This window comes from Cervus canadensis, chromosome 31 (genome assembly GCF_019320065.1).
Source record: "Cervus canadensis isolate Bull #8, Minnesota chromosome 31, ASM1932006v1, whole genome shotgun sequence".
NCBI classification, from domain to species: Eukaryota; Metazoa; Chordata; class Mammalia; order Artiodactyla; family Cervidae; genus Cervus; species Cervus canadensis.
In genome coordinates, this window is record NC_057416.1 from 30,815,203 (window position 1) to 30,833,004 (window position 17,802).

Here is a 17,802-nt window from a genome sequence, read left to right on the forward strand (position 1 = left end):
TGGAGTGATTTAAAGACAGTTACTGGTGATGAGGTGACTTTCAAGGACCACATAGTAGGGGGAAATGAAAGGTTAAATTAGATGGTCGATGTCCCAGAAAGAGGAAGAGAAGAAATGAAAAAAAGGAGGAGGAAAAGGTGGAATAAAATTCACTCAAAAGTACAGCTGTGTTTAAAAAAAAAAAAAGGAAATTAAAATGATAATGAGACTGGAATCCTCATTTGTCTATACAATCCTTTTTTATTATCTTTACTTCTATTTTTATAAGGTTACAAAATGGTAGAGATGAGAAGTCCCTTAGAAATGAATCCACAAGAAATCCTGTCCCACTCACCTTGGTCTCCTCCGGTTCCTCTACAGAGAAGACGTCTCAATAAAGGTTGTCTAATGGATAAGGTGTAGGGACGAGACGCGTGTTCATTGAGCACTCGCTTGGGGGAGCACTCGGCTAAGCTTGTGTTACAGGTTTACCTTGATTGATCCTGACGGCAACTCTGAAGAAGAGACTGTTTTATACACGAGAAACTGAGGAGTTCAGTCGCTTGCCCAAGATCACAGTTTAGTGATGAAACCGAGATTCAACTCGGGTCAGTCTTGTGCCCCTGCCACCCAGCCTTGCCACCACTCTCCTCATTAACTCGAAAGTTTAAATCACTCTTCTGATACTTTTGGGGGAGCCACACTCACATACACCATTGAGGTGGGGAGGCTGACCTTGCAGTTCAAAGACCTGACCTATTAAATGAAGATACTCCTACTTACTGTCATAATGACCCATCACTCGGTCTGTTGAGTATTTATGGTTTTTAAAATGTTTTCTAAAAAGCATATCTTCAACTTCCCTTGTGGTCCAGTGGTTAAGAATCCACTTTGCTATGCAGGGTGGCTCAATCCCTGGTCAGGGAAAAAAAGATCCCACATGCTGCAGGGCAACTAAGCTCACAGGCCACAGCGAAGACCCAGAACATCCCCCAAAAAAATCTGTAATAAAAATAAAAAGCACATCCATTTAAGTATGTTATGCTCACCCAATCCTTCCTCTATACAACCCTTCACCATAACCCTCACCACTATTTAATCTTTGCTCCTCCCACCACTGACTGCTGGCTAGCACCTTCCAACTTTGCGTCTCTACAACAAGCATCTGTGAGTATATTCACACCATGAAGGGCTGGTCTAGTCATGTTTTAATTTTTATCACTCTGGCAGGAGGAGAAATTATCAAATCCAGAGATATTTTACTTGAACACAATTACTGCAACCCCAGTTTACAGAAAACCCAGTTTTGTGTACCTGGTAAATGGAAACTCACCCAAAAGTCCTTGATGACAAGAACCCTAGGTTTTGTTCAAAGTAATTTTCCCAGAGCAGACATGAAACTATCTTAGTCTCCCAGGGTCCAGGAAGACTGAGAGAAGAATAAATGTTGCCCTTTTTTTCAAGAAGGCTCAAAGTAAGCCCACTCACAAGACAACCTGGAGAGCAAATTTTAGACCCTTCTCCAACAAAATAGCATCTCATTCATTAAGCTGAATTAATGTTTGAGAATCTTTCAACAGTCCAGCCATACAGCCAAGAGTATTTTCCTTAACAAAATCCATCTTTCTACTTGTCCAAAGCACCTAGCATTTCACCATCCGACTACTAAACTTCAGTATTTTATGGTGTCAACTTCTGTGTCACGTGGCGCCTCATCCTGTCTGTGACCTTCATATGGCCCAGATGTGGACACATAGACCTAAGGAATAGGCTAAAAGTGTGCAGAGCCCAGGCTGGACTGTCCCAAGCTGTCTGGGCCCTCCTCCCAGAAGTCGGCTCCTGCCACTGGGGAGATTGCAGTGTGGACCATCAGATCTGAGCCTTAAGTCCTAACTACACCCTGGGATTTGCAAATCAAATACATAAGAAAGAATCCAAATATCTCATTTTCTATTGGTTACATATTGAAACCTTACTTTGGATTTACTGGACTATGTAAAATGTATCGACTAAAAAAGACACACAGCGTGAGAGTTTCCAGTTAAGTTTTATTTGGGGCAAAATGCAGACTGCAGTCCGGGAGGCATCATCTCAGACAGGTCTGAGAGACTGCTCCAGAGAGATATCTGAAGTGGTGCCTCCCGGGCTGCAGTCCGCAGTTTGTCGCAAATAAAACTTAACTCGAAACTCTCACGTTGTGCATCTTTTTTTAAGTCAACAGGGTGTCCGACAAAGCGACCCAGAGTGGACTTCCTTCCTTGGCCTGGACTCCACAAGGAACTGGAGCTTTGGTTCCAGCAGTGGCCCCTTGCACCCATCTGCCTCCTCGGGGAATCCAAACAAATTTGGGAAAGTCTCTCCTGGTTCTCAAATCTCACGTATTGGTTGAGATGCTGAGTTTCATTTGGCAGGGCAGCAGGTTACATGCCCCCTCCCAGTTGGAAAGATACTGGGGGAGCAGGGAGCCGGTGAAACATCTGGGGCTTCCCCACTCATGGTCTAGACACTGAGTGGGGCTCAGCTGAAAGATACCAAGAAATCCCCACCCAGTGGAAAGGTACTGGGTGGGAGGTTGGCTGGAAGATGCCAGGGGAATTACCCACCCAGTGGAAAAGTACTGGGTGTGTGTATGGGGGAAGGGGTTGCTTGACTGAAAAAAAAAATCGAGGAATACCCAGGGCTCAGCTGAAAGATGCCAAGGTCACTCCGTTGTAGGGGACTGAGTGGTCTTGGCTGAGTGGTGCGCTAAGAGGCTGATCTGACACTTTACCTCAATTCGACTGCCTTTATAGAATCTGTCGGCATAAAAATGAGAATGTACAAGAGCTTTGCTGCAAAGAAAAGGAACAAGGCTCCTCTCGGCTGGTTGCACTTTTCTCAGGGGACCGAGAAATTTATGGGGGTGGTGGAGGCCTAGTCCTCATATCGTGCAGTGGTCCCATAAGGAAACCCACTCACTAATTGAACTGCTTGCTCCTCCAGGGTGACACATAAGAACTGACCATTCAGCCATCTGAGCAGCCACAGTGGTCTTAGATTGCTGGAGGCAGACTCCGAGACACGTAGACAGGCAGAAACGACTCTGTCTCCTGGGGGAGTTAAGTTCACAAGAAGCACATGGACCCTAAAAGCACTAGTGACTTTTATCCCTGATCAACTTAAAGTGGGAAACAGGATCTCTCAAAAACAGAAACGAGGGGCATCAGAAAACCAACCTCTGACTAACACTCCAACGAGATTCACGTACAATACCTATGGTGTGCATACTTGCAAGTACCTAGTTAACTGGGGAAATTATACCTAAAAGAGAGCTCAACCTAAAATGGCTAAATTGGGGCTCTTTTGATATTTCAAAATTGATACTTTTGCACACAATTAGAAAAGACTGGCCCTGCTTACTTTGATTAATATCTGCAGCTGCTGCTGCTGCTGCTAAGTCGCTTCAGTCTTGTCCGACTCTGTGCGACCCCATAGACCGCAGCCCACCAGGCTCCCCTGTCCCTGGGATTCTCCAGGCAAGAACACTGGAGTGGGTTGCCATTTCTTTCTCCAATGCATGAAAGTGAAAAGGGAAATGAAGTCGCTCAGTCGTGTCTGACTCTTAGCGACCCCATGGACTGCAGCCTACCAGGCTCCTCCGTCCATGGGATTTTCCAGGCAAGAGTACTGGAGTGGGTTGCCATTGCCTTCTCCATTGATTGATATCTAGAAGTTGCTAAAAGAGGAAATGATAGAGTAACATTTTTGAAGGAAACCAACTTCCCCTATAGCTCAGCAGTAAAGGATCAGCCTGCAATGCCGGAGATCCAGGAGTCATGGTTTCGATCCCCACATCAAGATCCCCTGGAGGAGGTTATCGACAAAAAAAGATGTACAACTTGAGAGTTGCAAGTTTATTTGGGGCAAAATGAGGACTGCGGCCCGGGAGGCAGCATCTCAGATAGCTCTGAGAGACTGCTCCAAAGCAGCAGTGGGGGAAAGTCAATATATAAGGTTTTGGTGAAGGGGGAGTTTAATACCATGAAGCACTCATTTTACAAAACTTGTTTTTTTAGGTTTCTTTTTTTTTTTTTTCAGTCAGGAGGATCTGATGTCACCATGAAGGAATTCAGGGCTTCTCTAGATATGAGAAGATGAAAGGATTGAGATCATAAAATCTGTTACTAAAAACAGCCAACTATCTAAAGTCCTGTTCCACCAGATTCCCTGGAGTACAGAGTGCCTCACTCCACCATGAACTCCCTCCAGGGTTGTTGAACGTCAACAGCTATAGCAGCATTGGGTTCAATCTCCGTAGATGCAGATGGCAAATGCCTTTGTTGTTCACTCGTTGGCAATGCTCTTGGCAAGTGCCAATTTGTAGTTGACAGGGGCATGGCAACCCACTCCAGTATTCTTGCCTGGAGAATTCCATGGACAAGAGGAGCCTGGTGGGCTACAGTCCATGGGGTCACAAAAGAGTCAGACAGGACTGAAAGTGACTGAGCATGCACAAACCACAAGAAATTGCTGGAAACTATATCAGAACTAAAAAGAAACTATATCAGAACTAACTGCTAGCACTGACTCTGCCAGGTCACAGGTCTAGTGAGACTGGAAAGTCCCGTTTGGCATTTATGCCATTTGGCTTTTGATTTCTGGGCATCACTTTACCATCTTTTCGGAACACTCTTGCCACTTGGCTTTTGATTTCTGGGCATCTCTTTGCCTTCTATTTTGAGTGTGACTCCTGGCAGGTGAGGATCTGGTTTGGTTTGGTTTGAGCATGCAAACATCTGGTACAAACTTCTCAAGCTAATGTGGGAAGCACTTCCTCTAAGGTTCCACACTCCGCCTGGGAACTCCTTGGGAAAAAAAAAAATGTTAATGAGTGGTCACCCTAGCTATGACTCAATGACAAGAAAAATGGCCTAAAAATATTAGCTCTTTTTTGACACAGGATAGGAAAATGAACCCAGGTTCCCTTATCTCCAGGGTTTTCTCCTATAATCAACAGCCTGGGGCTGATCAAACTAAGAACCCCACTTCCCGAGAAGGACAATCCCCGCTGGGACCAATCTGCCCTTGTTATCAGAGCCAATCTGAGCACTCTCTGGTCTAAATCTTGGCTATAAAACTATGACCACAGAGTGGGGAGCTTGCTCAAACTCATGTCCATTGAGTCAGTGATGCCATCCAACCATCTCATCCTCTTGTCATCCACTTCTCCTCCTGCCTTCAATCTTTTCCAGCATCAGGGTCTTTTCCAATGAGTCATCAGGTGACTCTTCGAATCAGGTGGCCAAAAAAAGATGATTTTTGACAGTGTGGTCACAATATTCTTTAGACTCCAGAGAAAGCTTGAAGAAATTATCTCTTGCTCCGAGGAAACAACTCCTCCTACACCTTAAGACCAGAACTCTCTGGATCACTTATCTAGACCATCTAATTCCTGAAACCAAAAGAGAAAAAAAGGGAAGGAGTCTTTTAAAATTTTTTTATTCCAACTGTCACAACTAGTGAGTATTATATTGTGATATCTGAGTCATAACTAAGTTTGGAAAACAAAGCTGTGAAATATCTTTCGAATCTATTTGTATGTCTCTGCCAACAATGGTCCATCTAGTCAAAGTTATGGTTTTTCCAGTAGTCATGTGTGGATGTGAGAGTTGGGCCATAAAGAAAGCTGAGTGCCAAAGAATTGATGCTTTTGAACTGTGGTGTTGGAGACTTTTGAGAATCCCTTGGACTTCAAGGAGATCCAACCAGTACTGAATATTCATTGGAAGGACTGATGATGAAGCTGAAACTCCAATACTTTGGCCACCTGATGAGAAGAACTGACTCATTGGAAAAGACCCTGATGCTGAGAAAGATTGAAGGCAAGAGGAGAAGGGGATAACAGAGGATGAGATGGTTGGATGGCATCACCGACTCGATGGACAGGAATTTGAACAAGCTCCAGGAGTTGGTGATGGACAGGGAGGCCTAGTGTGCTGCAGTCCATGGGGTTGCAAAGAGTTGAATACTTGATGCCTTACACTGAACACCAACAACAATGAACTGTTAGACAAACTCTATTAAGAATAATTATGCTTTAGGAATGTCTAATACAGTCACTCCAGATTAGGGTAACTTGACTTTCTAAGGGTTGTGACTGTCAACTAAAAAAGATGCACAACTTTAGAGCTACAAGTTGAGCTTTATCTGGGGCAAAATGAGGACTGCAGCCTGGGAGGCAGTACCTCCGATAGCTCTGAGAGACTGCTCCCAAGAGGCAGTGGGGGAAGCTCAATATATAAGATTTTGTCGAAGGTGGACAATACAATTAAGCGCTCATTTTACAAAAGCTATTCAGCCAGTATCTGTTGTCATCAGGAAGGGATTTAGTGCCTTTCTAGATATGATGAGATGCAAGCAGCTGTTGACCATCAGCAACCCCCGGGGGAGTTCAGGGTGGAGTGAGGTACTCTGTGCTCCAAATCTGATGGCACAGGTCTTTAGATAGGTGGATATTTTCAGGAACAGATTTTATGATCCTGATTCTTGCATCTCCTCTTATCTAGAAAAGCACAAAATCCCTTCATGGTGGCATCAGATCCTCCTGACTAGGGGGGAAAACTCTTATAAAATAAGCAACTGACTGCACTGAATTTCTCCCGCATCAAAATCTTATATATTGACCTTCCCCCACTACCTCTTTGGAGCAGTCCCTCAGCTATCTCAGCTGCTGCCTCCTGGGCACCTCATCTTGCCCAAATAAACTTGAAACTCTCAAGTTGTACATCTTTAGAGGACAAATGTATTTTTCGTGTGCCTATTCGAAAAATTTAAATTACATATGTGGAACAAAAATAAAATAAAAATAAATTACATATGTGGCTTACAATGGGCAGCACAGAATTAAAGGATGACCCGAGGAAAACAACCATGCCTGTTAAACCCCGCCAAGTTCTTTAGCAACAGTTCTCTCCCTCTCAATGGTTCCTCCCCAGAATCTGCTGAGATAAAAGTCACGTCTCCTTTCTAGAGGAATAAGACCTCGGTAGCACGCCAGGTTTTCTGCACCCCTTGGGTTCCGCGGCAACAGCAGGGCCGGCGCGGGCGGCGGGAACCGGAAGGACGGCAGCGGCACCCAAGAGCCTCGCAGGGCTTCCGCGGCGACCTCCCCAAGATGGCGCCGCTGAGGGGGCGGGGCTGTCCGCCACACCACCTCCGTCCCACCCCGCGCTGGCGATTGGCTAAGACAACTCGGTGCTTAGTGGTGATTGGGTCTCACGGAGACCCGCGCTGGGCGGGACCGGAAGGGGTCTCTGCCCTGGGGTGCTCGGGCCCGGGGCTCCACGTTGGTCCCTGGGGGATGTGGAAAGCTGGCAGCATGTCGGCGGAGCTGGGGATCGGCCTCGCTCTGCGAGCAGTGAACGAGCGCGTGCAGCAGGCGGTGGCGCGGCGGCCGCGGGTGAGGAAGGGGACCATGCGGGGACGGTGGGCGGCCGCGCCGAGGAAGGGGGACACCTGCGTGGGAACGGGTCGTCACGGTGACGCAGAGGGGTCGCCTGGAGGGGCGGGACCTGCCCGCTGCCTTGGCATTGGCGCAAGCTGCAGAGCCCCCGCAAAAGGCTAGCGAAGGCGAAGGGGGTTCCCCAGCTCCTATCAGGTTTTCTGCAAGTTAGCGATCCCGGGAAAATGACCAGTCTCTAGGCAGCGCGACCACTGTCCATCCCGCTTCGTGGTAGGGGTCAGCAGCCTTGGCGGAAGGGAGAGAGGCCAGGCCTGTACCCAGAGACTGCAGGAGAAGACGCCCACTACAGGAGCACCCAAAGGAGGCCAGGTCTGCCGGGGATCACGTGTGTGGCAGCGTCTCATCCGGTAGATTGCTCATAAAGTAAATGTCAAGTGCCCCCGCCAGCGAAGAAGACGGTGAATTGACCCGACTGGAGAAGCACCCAGAGCTTCTCTTGCACGTTTGAGGCAGCAGGGAACTGACATCCAATCCCAAGCAGTTTACAGGGAGTTTTTTCCCTCCCTTATTTATATTTAGTCTTCTCTTGGAATTTATTTAGACTAAAGGTCAGTACCTTCCTCCCTCAGTGCAAGTTTTAAGTTGAATGGTGTGGAGTGAGCCAGACTTGAATGGAGAGGTCAACATTCTTTGTTCAAGCATTTATGGTGTCAGCTCAGAGTGCTGGCCCGGAGACAGAAGACCTGTATTAGCATCACCTTTGCTTGGCTGTTAAGTAGATGTTACCTTGAAAGAAACTGAAGTCGCTCAGTTGTGTCTGACTCTTTGCGGCCCCACAGACTGTAGCCAGCCGGGCCCCTCTGTCCATGGGTATTCTCCAGGCAAGAATACTAGAGTGGGTAGCCATTTCCTTCTCCAGGGGATCTTCCCGACCCAGGAATCAAACCCGGGTCTCCCTCATTGCAGGCAGACTGTACCGTTTGAGCCAAGTGAAGTACTGACTACCTGGGTGGTAAGTTTCCTCATCTATGCAGGCATGGAAAGCTCAAAACTTGCTTCAGGCATTAATGTTTTATGATTTGCCAAGAAAAAAACTAGAGATCCCCCTAAAAAATATCAAACTAGGGGTTTCTCTCAGCTTAACTCTCAGGCAGATAGGCCACCTATTCCACTTTTCTTTTTTTCTAGAAACTCAATTCATCAGCATAATTAATCCTCGGAGTTATGATGTGGTCTCATGAGACATTGGCAGTGCAGCCCTCAGAAGACAGGGGGAAACTCTTGGCGCTTTGATTTAGCTTTTTGTGGCCTTGAGAAGCCTGTGATTCTGTAAAAATTCCAGACATTGATGGGGTACATGAAAACTGAACCATATGACGATAGGCAAATCTCTTCTCCGTGTGGATTTGGTTGCTGCAGAATCCAGGGAAGCCCTCTCTTTATGCCATGGCCATGAGATCGGGAGTCAGATGAGCCTAATCCTGAGTCCAGAGCCTTCTGTGTCCCTGCCTCAGTTCTGCCACTGGTGATGGTTTAATCACTAAGTCGTGTCCAACTCTTGCGACCTCATGGACTGTAGCCCCCCACGCTCCTCTGTCCATGGGGTTTTCCAAGCAAGAATACTGGAGTGGGTTGCCATTTCCTTCTCCAGGGGATCTTCCCAACCCAGAAATCGAACCCAGGTCTCCTTCATTGTAGGCGGATTCTTTACCGACTGAGCTATGAGGGAAGCTTCAGTTTTGCCACTGGTCCTTTTTTTTTTTCCAGTATTTTATTTATTTGACTGCTCCAGTCTTAGTTGCACCATCCAGGATCTTCCTTGTGGCACACCCCCTTTCTCTCTAGTTGTGACATGGGCTTAATTGCCCCAAGGCATGTGGGATCTTAGTTCCCTGATCAGAGATGGAACCTCCATTGGAAGGCGGATTCTTAACCACTGGATTGCCAGGGAAGCCCCTCTGCCACTGGTTCTGCCACATAGATTGCAGAGTTACCCTAAGGCTGCTTCTGAGGGGCAATATTATAGGCAGTATTGATAGTTACACCAGGATCCTGATGAGTTTCCAAAACTGTTGACCTTGGGGTTTTAGGAGCCAGAAGTGGCCTCCCTTATAGTCAGAGAGTGATACCTCCTCCTAACTAAGTGATTCTTAAACCTTGCCATGCAAGAGACTCAGCTCAAGAGTTTGTTTTAAAGGGGATTCTTAGACTCCAGCCTGAGATTCGGACCCAGTGGGTTGGGAGGGGACCCAGATGATACTGATAATATTGGTCAAGGACCACAGTCCTAGGAAATAAAGCTTTTACTTACCTGCCCGGCTCTCCTGAGAAAGAAAGGTGTTCTGCTAGATTTTTGTTAAATTTAGTTTTTACATGTATTGATTTTTTGGCCATCCAGTGCAGCATGTGAGATCTAAGTTCCCCGACCAGGGATCAAACCCACACCCCCTGAAAGCACAGAGTCTTAACCCCTGGACCACCAGGGTAGTCCCTTCTGCTCTGCTAGATATTAAGGTGGCTAACATATTAGATTTAGATGCCATGCATACAAAAGACATTTCATCAACATTATTTGATATTGATAGCCGTGCTATATTGGAAAAATGGATCTTATCGAATGCCAAGTAAAGATCTCTGCCGATCCTACAGGATGCCCTAGAGGAGTTATCGGGATAATAAGTCCAAACATTGACTCATCTGGCTCTTTTCCTCTTGGCAGGATCTCCCAGCCATCCAACCCCGGCTAGTAGCGGTCAGCAAAACCAAACCTGCAGACATGGTGATAGAGGCCTACAGTCACGGGCAACGCACTTTCGGGGAGAACTATGTATGTGAGGGCCCTTTTCCTGCCCGTAAACTGCCCTCAGAAGAGTCAGGTGTGCCAGGCTTCTGACTTACTCTATTTTTCACCCTGTAGGTTCAGGAACTGCTTGAAAAAGCATCAAATCCTCAAGTAAGTGGACTCTGAATTCTTCATATCTAAATCTTAACTGTTCAGTTGGAAATTAGACCCACCTTGGTAGTTGAGTTTCAGAGCAGGAAGTCAGGCTGATGGTAGAAACGCCTGCGTTTGCCGTGAGCCCCAAATATTTCTCATCTAGATTTTCTGTCTTTCTTAAGACCATCGTTTTCTCCTTTGTGGCTTTTTGAAAATGGTGATTTTAGAAGCTTGCTGTAACCTTGGATCCTTTTGAGATTTGAAAGCTTTAACCAGTTTCTTCTCAATGGGCAGTATCTGAAAGAAGGGGAGAGTTGACAGGAACAAGGAAGAAAAACAGAAGGCTTCAGTTTTTCTCTAAGTGTCTTTAAGGGCCTGCCTGAAGATGCAGTAGTGGTTTATCGCTTAGACTGGAAAGGTGAGAAGGGAACGTGTGAAGTGTGTGAGCTGGCAAGCCCTCCACAGACTCTGAATTAAACGTGACCACCTCTTTCTCTTTAGATTCTGTCTTCGTGTCCTGAGATCAAATGGCACTTCATTGGCCATCTACAGAAACAAAATGTCAACAAATTGATGGGTAAGATAAAACTCTAGATATGAAGCACAGTTTTTTTCATCATTTTATCATCTACAGTCCCTTCTGTGGAAGAGGGAATATTTTAGATTATCCCTAAGTCACCATTTGTGCTTTGGGGCTTCTTTTGGGAAAGAAATCTTAGTTCTTGATTAAAGGGAAGAAAAATATCATGATAAGAACAAAATGAGCTCACAGTTGGCTGGATATTATAGTTGGAAACCTACCCTACCACACATGTATTTTTTTGGCGGTCTTTGAAATAAACTAGAAGGAATTGAAGCCCATAAAATTTTTTTTTAATAAATTTTTTTGGCTAGCAAAGGAAACACTTTTGTCCTTTTTTTTTTTTTTTTGAGTTTCACTTTATTGTGTAATGAACATAATTTTCTTTTTATCTATTTATTTTTGGCTGTGCTGGGCCTTTGTTGCTGCAGGCAGGAGCTACTTTTCTATTGTACGAGCTTCTCACTGCAGTGGCTTCTCTTGGAGTGGAGCATGGGCTTCAGTAGTTGCGGCTCTTAGGCTCTGGAGTACAGGCTCAGGAGTTGTGGCTATTATAACCTTGCCTCCCTCTCGTTTACAGCTGTCCCCAACCTCTCCATGTTGGAGACGGTCGATTCTGTGAAGCTGGCCGACAAAGTGAACAGTGCATGGCAGAAAAAAGGTTCCCCCGAAAGGTTAAAGGTTATGGTCCAGATAAACACCAGCGGAGAGGAGAGTAAGTGAGCAGACGGGGATGGCAGACGTTTTCCCCTTAGGATATGGTGGAGCGCAGGACGGATGGCAGGCCTGAGTACCCGATGCAGTGGGTCACAGATGGAGCTCGCGGGGCCATTAAGTAAGCTATCTCATTAAGTAAGTAGGGTCTCGGTGGCACAAGGACCTCCAAGCCAGTCCACGTGTAATTCTTCACTGCGTTCTTAGTTTCTGAAGAGGCCAGCAAGGAGTCTCAAGAACGGGCTTGTGTGACTTTGATCCTGAAAATTCCCGGAGATCACCCTCCCTCCCGAAAGAGATTGCAAATGTACACGTGTAATGCTTCTTATACCTTCAAAAATCATGTTTCCATTATTGGGAGAAAATCTAACAAAACTCACTGTGGGCACCAGTCAGGGAATATCTTGACAAGGCTTGGGTTAGCAGTGTAGCACAGAAATCAGAGCCTGGGCCTGAAACCAGGCAGACCTGGGGTCTGAGCTCCACCACACTCCAGCGCTGGAACCTTGAGCAACGTACCTGACCTTTCTCCCCTTCACTTTCCTTACCTGCCAGTGATAGCAGAGCAGTAGTTCCAAGGATGCTGCGAGGCTTGAATGTGGAGATGGAGGTAAAGCTGTTGGTATAGGACCCTGTGCATCTTGCTTGTTAGCTGTCTGCTAAGAATACGTGTTTACAGACCAGTCGTTTGCTTTTAGAGCTTAGGCTGAAGGAACAAGCCTGGGGCCTGGAGTCAGGCTGCTGGGATCCACGTCCCAGTTCCATACTTCCTTGCCCTGTGACCTTGAAAAAGGCTCTTAGCCTCCCAGAGCTTCAGTCTCCTCTTGTTTTAGAATGGAGAAAGTGAGAGCAGTTACTCCACAGAGCTACTGCATTAAATAAAAAACTGTATTGACTTGGCATGTGTGCCTGATACAGAAGCGTTCACTAAATTTTAACAATTAGCATTATATGTACATGCACCTAGATTATACATTATCCTGATAAGTAAACCCAAAACGGATTTCAGATCGAGTCCATTACAGCATTTCTTGAACAATGGCTATCATTTGCCCTAATTAAAGATTGGCGTGTTACTAGCAGCTCCCTTTGTTAAATGAGGGAGGGACAGAATCTGTCCTCATACCTGCATAACAAGTAATGTTTTGCCACGGATTCCTTCTCTGGTTTTTAATGAGCAAGATCAGGTAAATTTCACAAAGTTCTAGTCAAAGCTGTATGATATATACTTCATTTTTATTTGATTTTATAATTCCACTAATAAATTAATGAAACTGTAGAAGTACCAGATTTGGAAAAATAATTCTGTGGTTAATCTGGCGTTTGGGCAATGTGAGTCTTCTTGGTGTTTTTTTTTTTCTTTTTAAAAGTTTTGGCTCCACCGCACACCCAACACGCAGGATCTTAGTTCCCTGACCAGGGATATCAAACCCGATGGCTTCCCCCCCAACCCTCACACTGGAAGCACATAATCTTAACCACTGAACTGCCAGGAAAGTTCCAGATAATTTTTTTTTTTTAAGATTAATTTTTCTTCCTTCTATTTTAAGAAAAGCAGTGTTTTTTTTTTCCCCCCTTTTCCTTCTATTATAGCTGTCCTCACATGCTGAGGCAGAATAAAGAGAATCCAGTTTATAGCTCTTCCCTTGAGACACTCAGGACCGGGTCAGAAGGGGAGCAACACACACAGACAGCTCAGTGTAAAGTCACCATTTCAGTCTCGAGGACAAGTTCTCCCAAGAAGTCCTCTTGCCTGAGAGTTGCCTCCTCTGTCCTAGGGAAGGGTGCTCCTCTGGCTTCCTAGAACCTCTCGGTCTTCTGTCTCTTTTGTGAAGGCAAACACGGCCTGCCCCCTGCAGAGACGGCGGCCCTGGTGGAACACATCAACGCCAAGTGCCCCAGCCTGGAGTTCGTGGGGCTGATGACCATCGGGAGCTTTGGGCACGATCTTAGTCAAGGACCGAACCCGGACTTCCAGGTACCCGGGGCCCAGGGTGGGGGCGCTGCTCACGTCCAGTGAGGGTACAGGGCTGGCTGCTGCCGTCAGCTCCACACACTTTTCCGGACGTCTCTTGTCGTGTTACTTGATCACCCGCTTAAACTCCTCACACGGAAAACGGGAACAGGTCCCCCAAACCCCCACAGACCCTTCTCCACTCGGCCTGAACCTGCCTGACACATGGTCTTCAGAGAAAAGGAGCTCCGGCTTCCTCTCCGACGGGTGACAGTTTTCTTGAAAGTAGGAGAATTTGCTGCAAACCCTTTCAGTGACTCGTGGTGGTGTTGACAGGCCTCGAAGCCACGAGGAATAAAGAAGTAGTCTCTATCAGAGGTGTTGAGGCTCAGCCCCGTTCAGCCATCCTCGGCGAAGGCAGGGGTAAAATGGCGTCACGCCTGTCTCTCCGTCAGGTGTTGCTGTCCCTCCGGGAGGAGCTGTGCAGGAAGCTGGGCGTCCCTCCCGACCAGGTGGAGCTGAGCATGGGCATGTCCGTGGACTTCCAGCACGCGGTGAGTGTCTCGGGTGCCTCCAGGACGGGTCCAAAGGCAACGCCTCGCCGTCGCATCGAGACACCACGCAGCAGTATCTCACCTATGTCCCCAGCCCCTTCTTTTTTTTTGAAATGAAGTGTACAGAAATTACAGCTTGACACCTCATTTAAAAAAGAAAAAAGAATTCAGTTTAATTCCCTAAGTGGAATCGAAAGGAAAATCAAAAGAAATGAAACTGCAGCGTTTTAAAAAGGCGTTTCCCTGTGTTCATGCTTGGGCATGGTCACATGACACCGAGTCCTGACGAAGTGTCTGATGTCTGATCGTACGCATAGATTCCCCCCAGGATGCAGCGGCTCTGAGCGCAGACTGAGAGGTGTGCTGTGTTAGCGACTCACATGCACGATCTTCCAGAGCGGAAAGAACCACACTGTAAAACCTTCCTCTGGATTTACAGTAGTCACACGAGTGGAAGATAGAGTATATTAGCATGATGCCAAAATGCTTGGTGTTTCTACGTAAGATGGAATTCACTCCTGTGCTCACTCACTCACACGGAGGCTTGCTCATCTCTGCCACCCCAGCATGTGAGAAGGGCGTGTGGTCTGCAGGACGGCTCTCTGACATGAACACCCCTTTGGGTGGACCCCACAGTCCTTCAGCTGCATTGTCATATGAGACACAGCTTCAGCATCTGCTGCATCATTATTATTGTTTTAAACTCAGCCCCTCCTTCTTCCCCACAGATTGAAGTGGGATCTACAAACGTCCGCATCGGAAGCACCATTTTTGGAGAGCGAGATTACTCCAAGAAAGTAGCCCCAAACACGCCCGCAGCAGAGCTGAAGGCCCCGGAGGAAGTGGCCCAGGCACACTGACCCGAAGCCGGATCCAGGAAGACTCACTGTGCGCTCACCTGGGCCTCCATCTTCCACGGCCCCAAGTCACCGCATCTCCACGCCCTCCTGGGGACCTGACGAGAGCATGCCCAGGGCGATGTGTGTGGATGGGAAGTGTCTTATGTAGTGTGTGACACAGGAAGCTCACTGCAAGCAGTGGCTTTGGACTGGATTTGAGGAATCCAGACGTTTCTGCAGATCAGATGCCTAGGTCAGGGCCAGGAGTTGAGTTCAGGCTTGAACTCTGCCCAGGAATGCGTTCCCCAGGTGTTGCCTGTAATCGCCACAGTCAGAGGGATTCCCACTCGTCATCCACTTGGATAGAAAATCCCTGTTGCCAACTCCGTACAAACCCCACAGAGCAGTCACCTCTGCCACGCCAGAGCAGCATGGTCTCTGTCCCCGCCCCCGTTTCCATCCCACCCAGTTAACACCAGTCTCCACTCCAGATGGCAACTTTGGGTAACTTCAGGACCCAGCTCGAGTTAATCCCCCACGCCCATATTGTGGCCGATGCGAGTTGTGTCATCCATCAACCACCCTGTGACCCTGAAAATTACAGGGCGACTACCATGAGTGGGCCTCGGGCCTTCCTACCGTCCCCTCCAGAGACAGGACTTGGAGCTTTTCCCTGAGGCCCTGTGGTGATGAGAATCGAAAGATACGATTTTTCTGCCACCAGGGTCCTTGCTGTGATGATTTCATATCAAACACCAGTGGATCTCCAGTAGCTCCCCAGAAATTAAAGATTTCCCCCAAAGCCAGTTCAGGCTCACAGTTTCAACAAGACTTGGCTTTGAGGGTCCTATTCCTGGGAGTACTTTCTAGGCGCATTTATAGCTTCCCCTCCCGACCATATTTATAAGACAGGAATTTGCAACTCTAGATTGTTAATAGAGTAGCTAGCTCTTCAAAACCCAGAAAGCACAATTCTCAGGCAGTTACAACAGACAGCTATAGTCTGGGTCATCCTTTGTTTTCTAGGTGGGTTTTTTTAATTTATTCAAACCCCAGTCTTTTAATTGTATGACAACAACTCCCATGATGCTGCTGCCGAATGCAATTTTGTAAAACTTAAACCATTACGATTCCTATACTGTTTGAATCAAAGCTCTAGTGTGATAATTCAGCATCTATTAAATAAAAATGTGAGTTTGAAGTACAACTTCTGTGCTAATTACAAAGCAATTAAAAGATTTATTTTCTACGATCTGGTGTAGTGAGTGAGTCTAACAGGAGGGGGCACTGGACCCAACTGGAAGCCACCACACCCATCCTGGCATTGCACAGCTTACAAGAAAGGCGTGCCTTAGGCCACAGTTCACTCAGTCGTGTCCGACTCTTTGCGACCCCATGGACTGCAGCATGCCAGGCTTCCCTGTCCATCACCAGCTCCCGGAGCTTGCTCAAACTCATGTCCACTGAGTTGGTGATACCATCCAACCATCTCATCCTCTGTCGTCCCCTTCTCCCCCTGCCCTCAATCTTTCCCAGCATCAGGGTCTCTTCCAATTAGTCGGTTCTTCGCATCAGGTGGCCAAAGTATTGGAGCTTCAGCTTCAGTGTCAGTCTTTCCAATAAATATTCAGGACTGATTTCCTTTAGGATTGACTGGTTGGATCTCCTTGAAGCCCAAGGGACCCAAGAGTCACAGATGCAGCCAAAGCCACACTGCAGATAAAAGGAGGGATTCTGAAGTTATAAAGGCCAGAAAGTGAAATGTTCACATTTCAGGAATTATGAAGAGGTGGCTTCTTGCTGTTAAGAGACAAAGCTACCTCTAGGTGGCGACATTGGCTAACCTGAGGGGCAAGCTTTGGGGTGCCACTGTCAGCAAATTATCCTGGGAGAGACTGTCATCTAGCATCACCCTGTTTTTAATGTGTTTATCTATTGGGAGAATGGTTTCTAATGGAGATTGTTTATTTATTTGGTTGCGTGGCATGGGGGATTTAGTTCTTTGACCAGGGATTGAACCTGGTCCCCCTGAATTAGGAGCGTGGAGTCTCAGCCACTGGACCACCAGAGAATGTCCCACACCTTCTCTTTTTCAACTTCATCTGAGAGGGTACAGATTTGAGAGAGAAGCCGGGGTCAGGGAGTGCACCCTGCCCACCACACTCAGCATCTGCCACCTCCCGCTGGCTGCCCTCCGGGGTTCTCCAGTCACCCCTCACCCATTCTTAAGTCAAAACAGAAGCCAGGGAAGACACGGTTTTCCCAAGCCATGTGGCCGACTTCTGCAGAGTCACAGGTTTCTTCCAGATACCTCATTTCTTTGCAAACTTAGCTGAGGGTTCTGAGGGTTCCGTGGAAACTTTGGGAGAGACATAGTTGGAACAAGAGACCCCCTCAGACTTGTGCGTGTCTGCAGATCAAGAAAAACTAAGGAGAAGATTCGGGGGGGTGGTACCCTGGGAGGCTGACTCAAACCGAGATCACTAAAGGAAACCGAAGTCCAATATGCCCACCGCAGGCCGGGACCTTTCGCAGAGAGAGCCAAGTTGTGACTTTGTCTTGTGTTATGCGTGCCAGGCATGAGTGTTCAGATTTCCGTCAAAGCCCTGACAGCGTCCACGGCCGGTTTCCTGAGTGACAACATCATACCATCCTGGACCACACCCACCCATGCAGCCTGTCTCTGACGATGCTATCCAGCCCCTGGACCCTGGTCGCCCTGGTACCAGCCCCAGAAGGTCTGGACGCTCAGAGATCCCCCAGTAAATCCTTCAAGGTTTTGCCTCAAGGAGGTTCCTCACAG

The 17,802-nt window shown here is 47.3% G+C and overlaps 1 protein-coding gene across 2 annotated transcripts; it reads left to right on the plus strand.

Annotated features, from left to right (window-relative positions):
• The first annotated feature begins 7,246 nt into the window (after positions 1–7,246).
• On the plus strand, positions 7,247–16,248 carry LOC122432513 (pyridoxal phosphate binding protein). 2 transcript variants are annotated; one of them, XM_043454499.1, is made up of 9 exons: positions 7,293–7,417; positions 8,387–8,432; positions 10,140–10,247; positions 10,338–10,373; positions 10,860–10,935; positions 11,519–11,653; positions 13,488–13,630; positions 14,062–14,160; positions 14,889–16,248. In XM_043454499.1, the coding sequence occupies exons 3-9, from the start codon at positions 10,197–10,199 to the stop codon at positions 15,018–15,020; spliced, it is 672 nt and encodes a 223-aa protein (XP_043310434.1). In that variant the 5' UTR covers positions 7,293–7,417; positions 8,387–8,432; positions 10,140–10,196; the 3' UTR covers positions 15,021–16,248. The 2 variants fall into 2 exon arrangements, with proteins under 2 accessions (XP_043310433.1, XP_043310434.1); XM_043454498.1 differs by lacking the exon at positions 8,387–8,432 and having other exon boundaries at positions 7,247–7,417.
• The last annotated feature ends 1,554 nt before the right edge of the window (positions 16,249–17,802 follow it).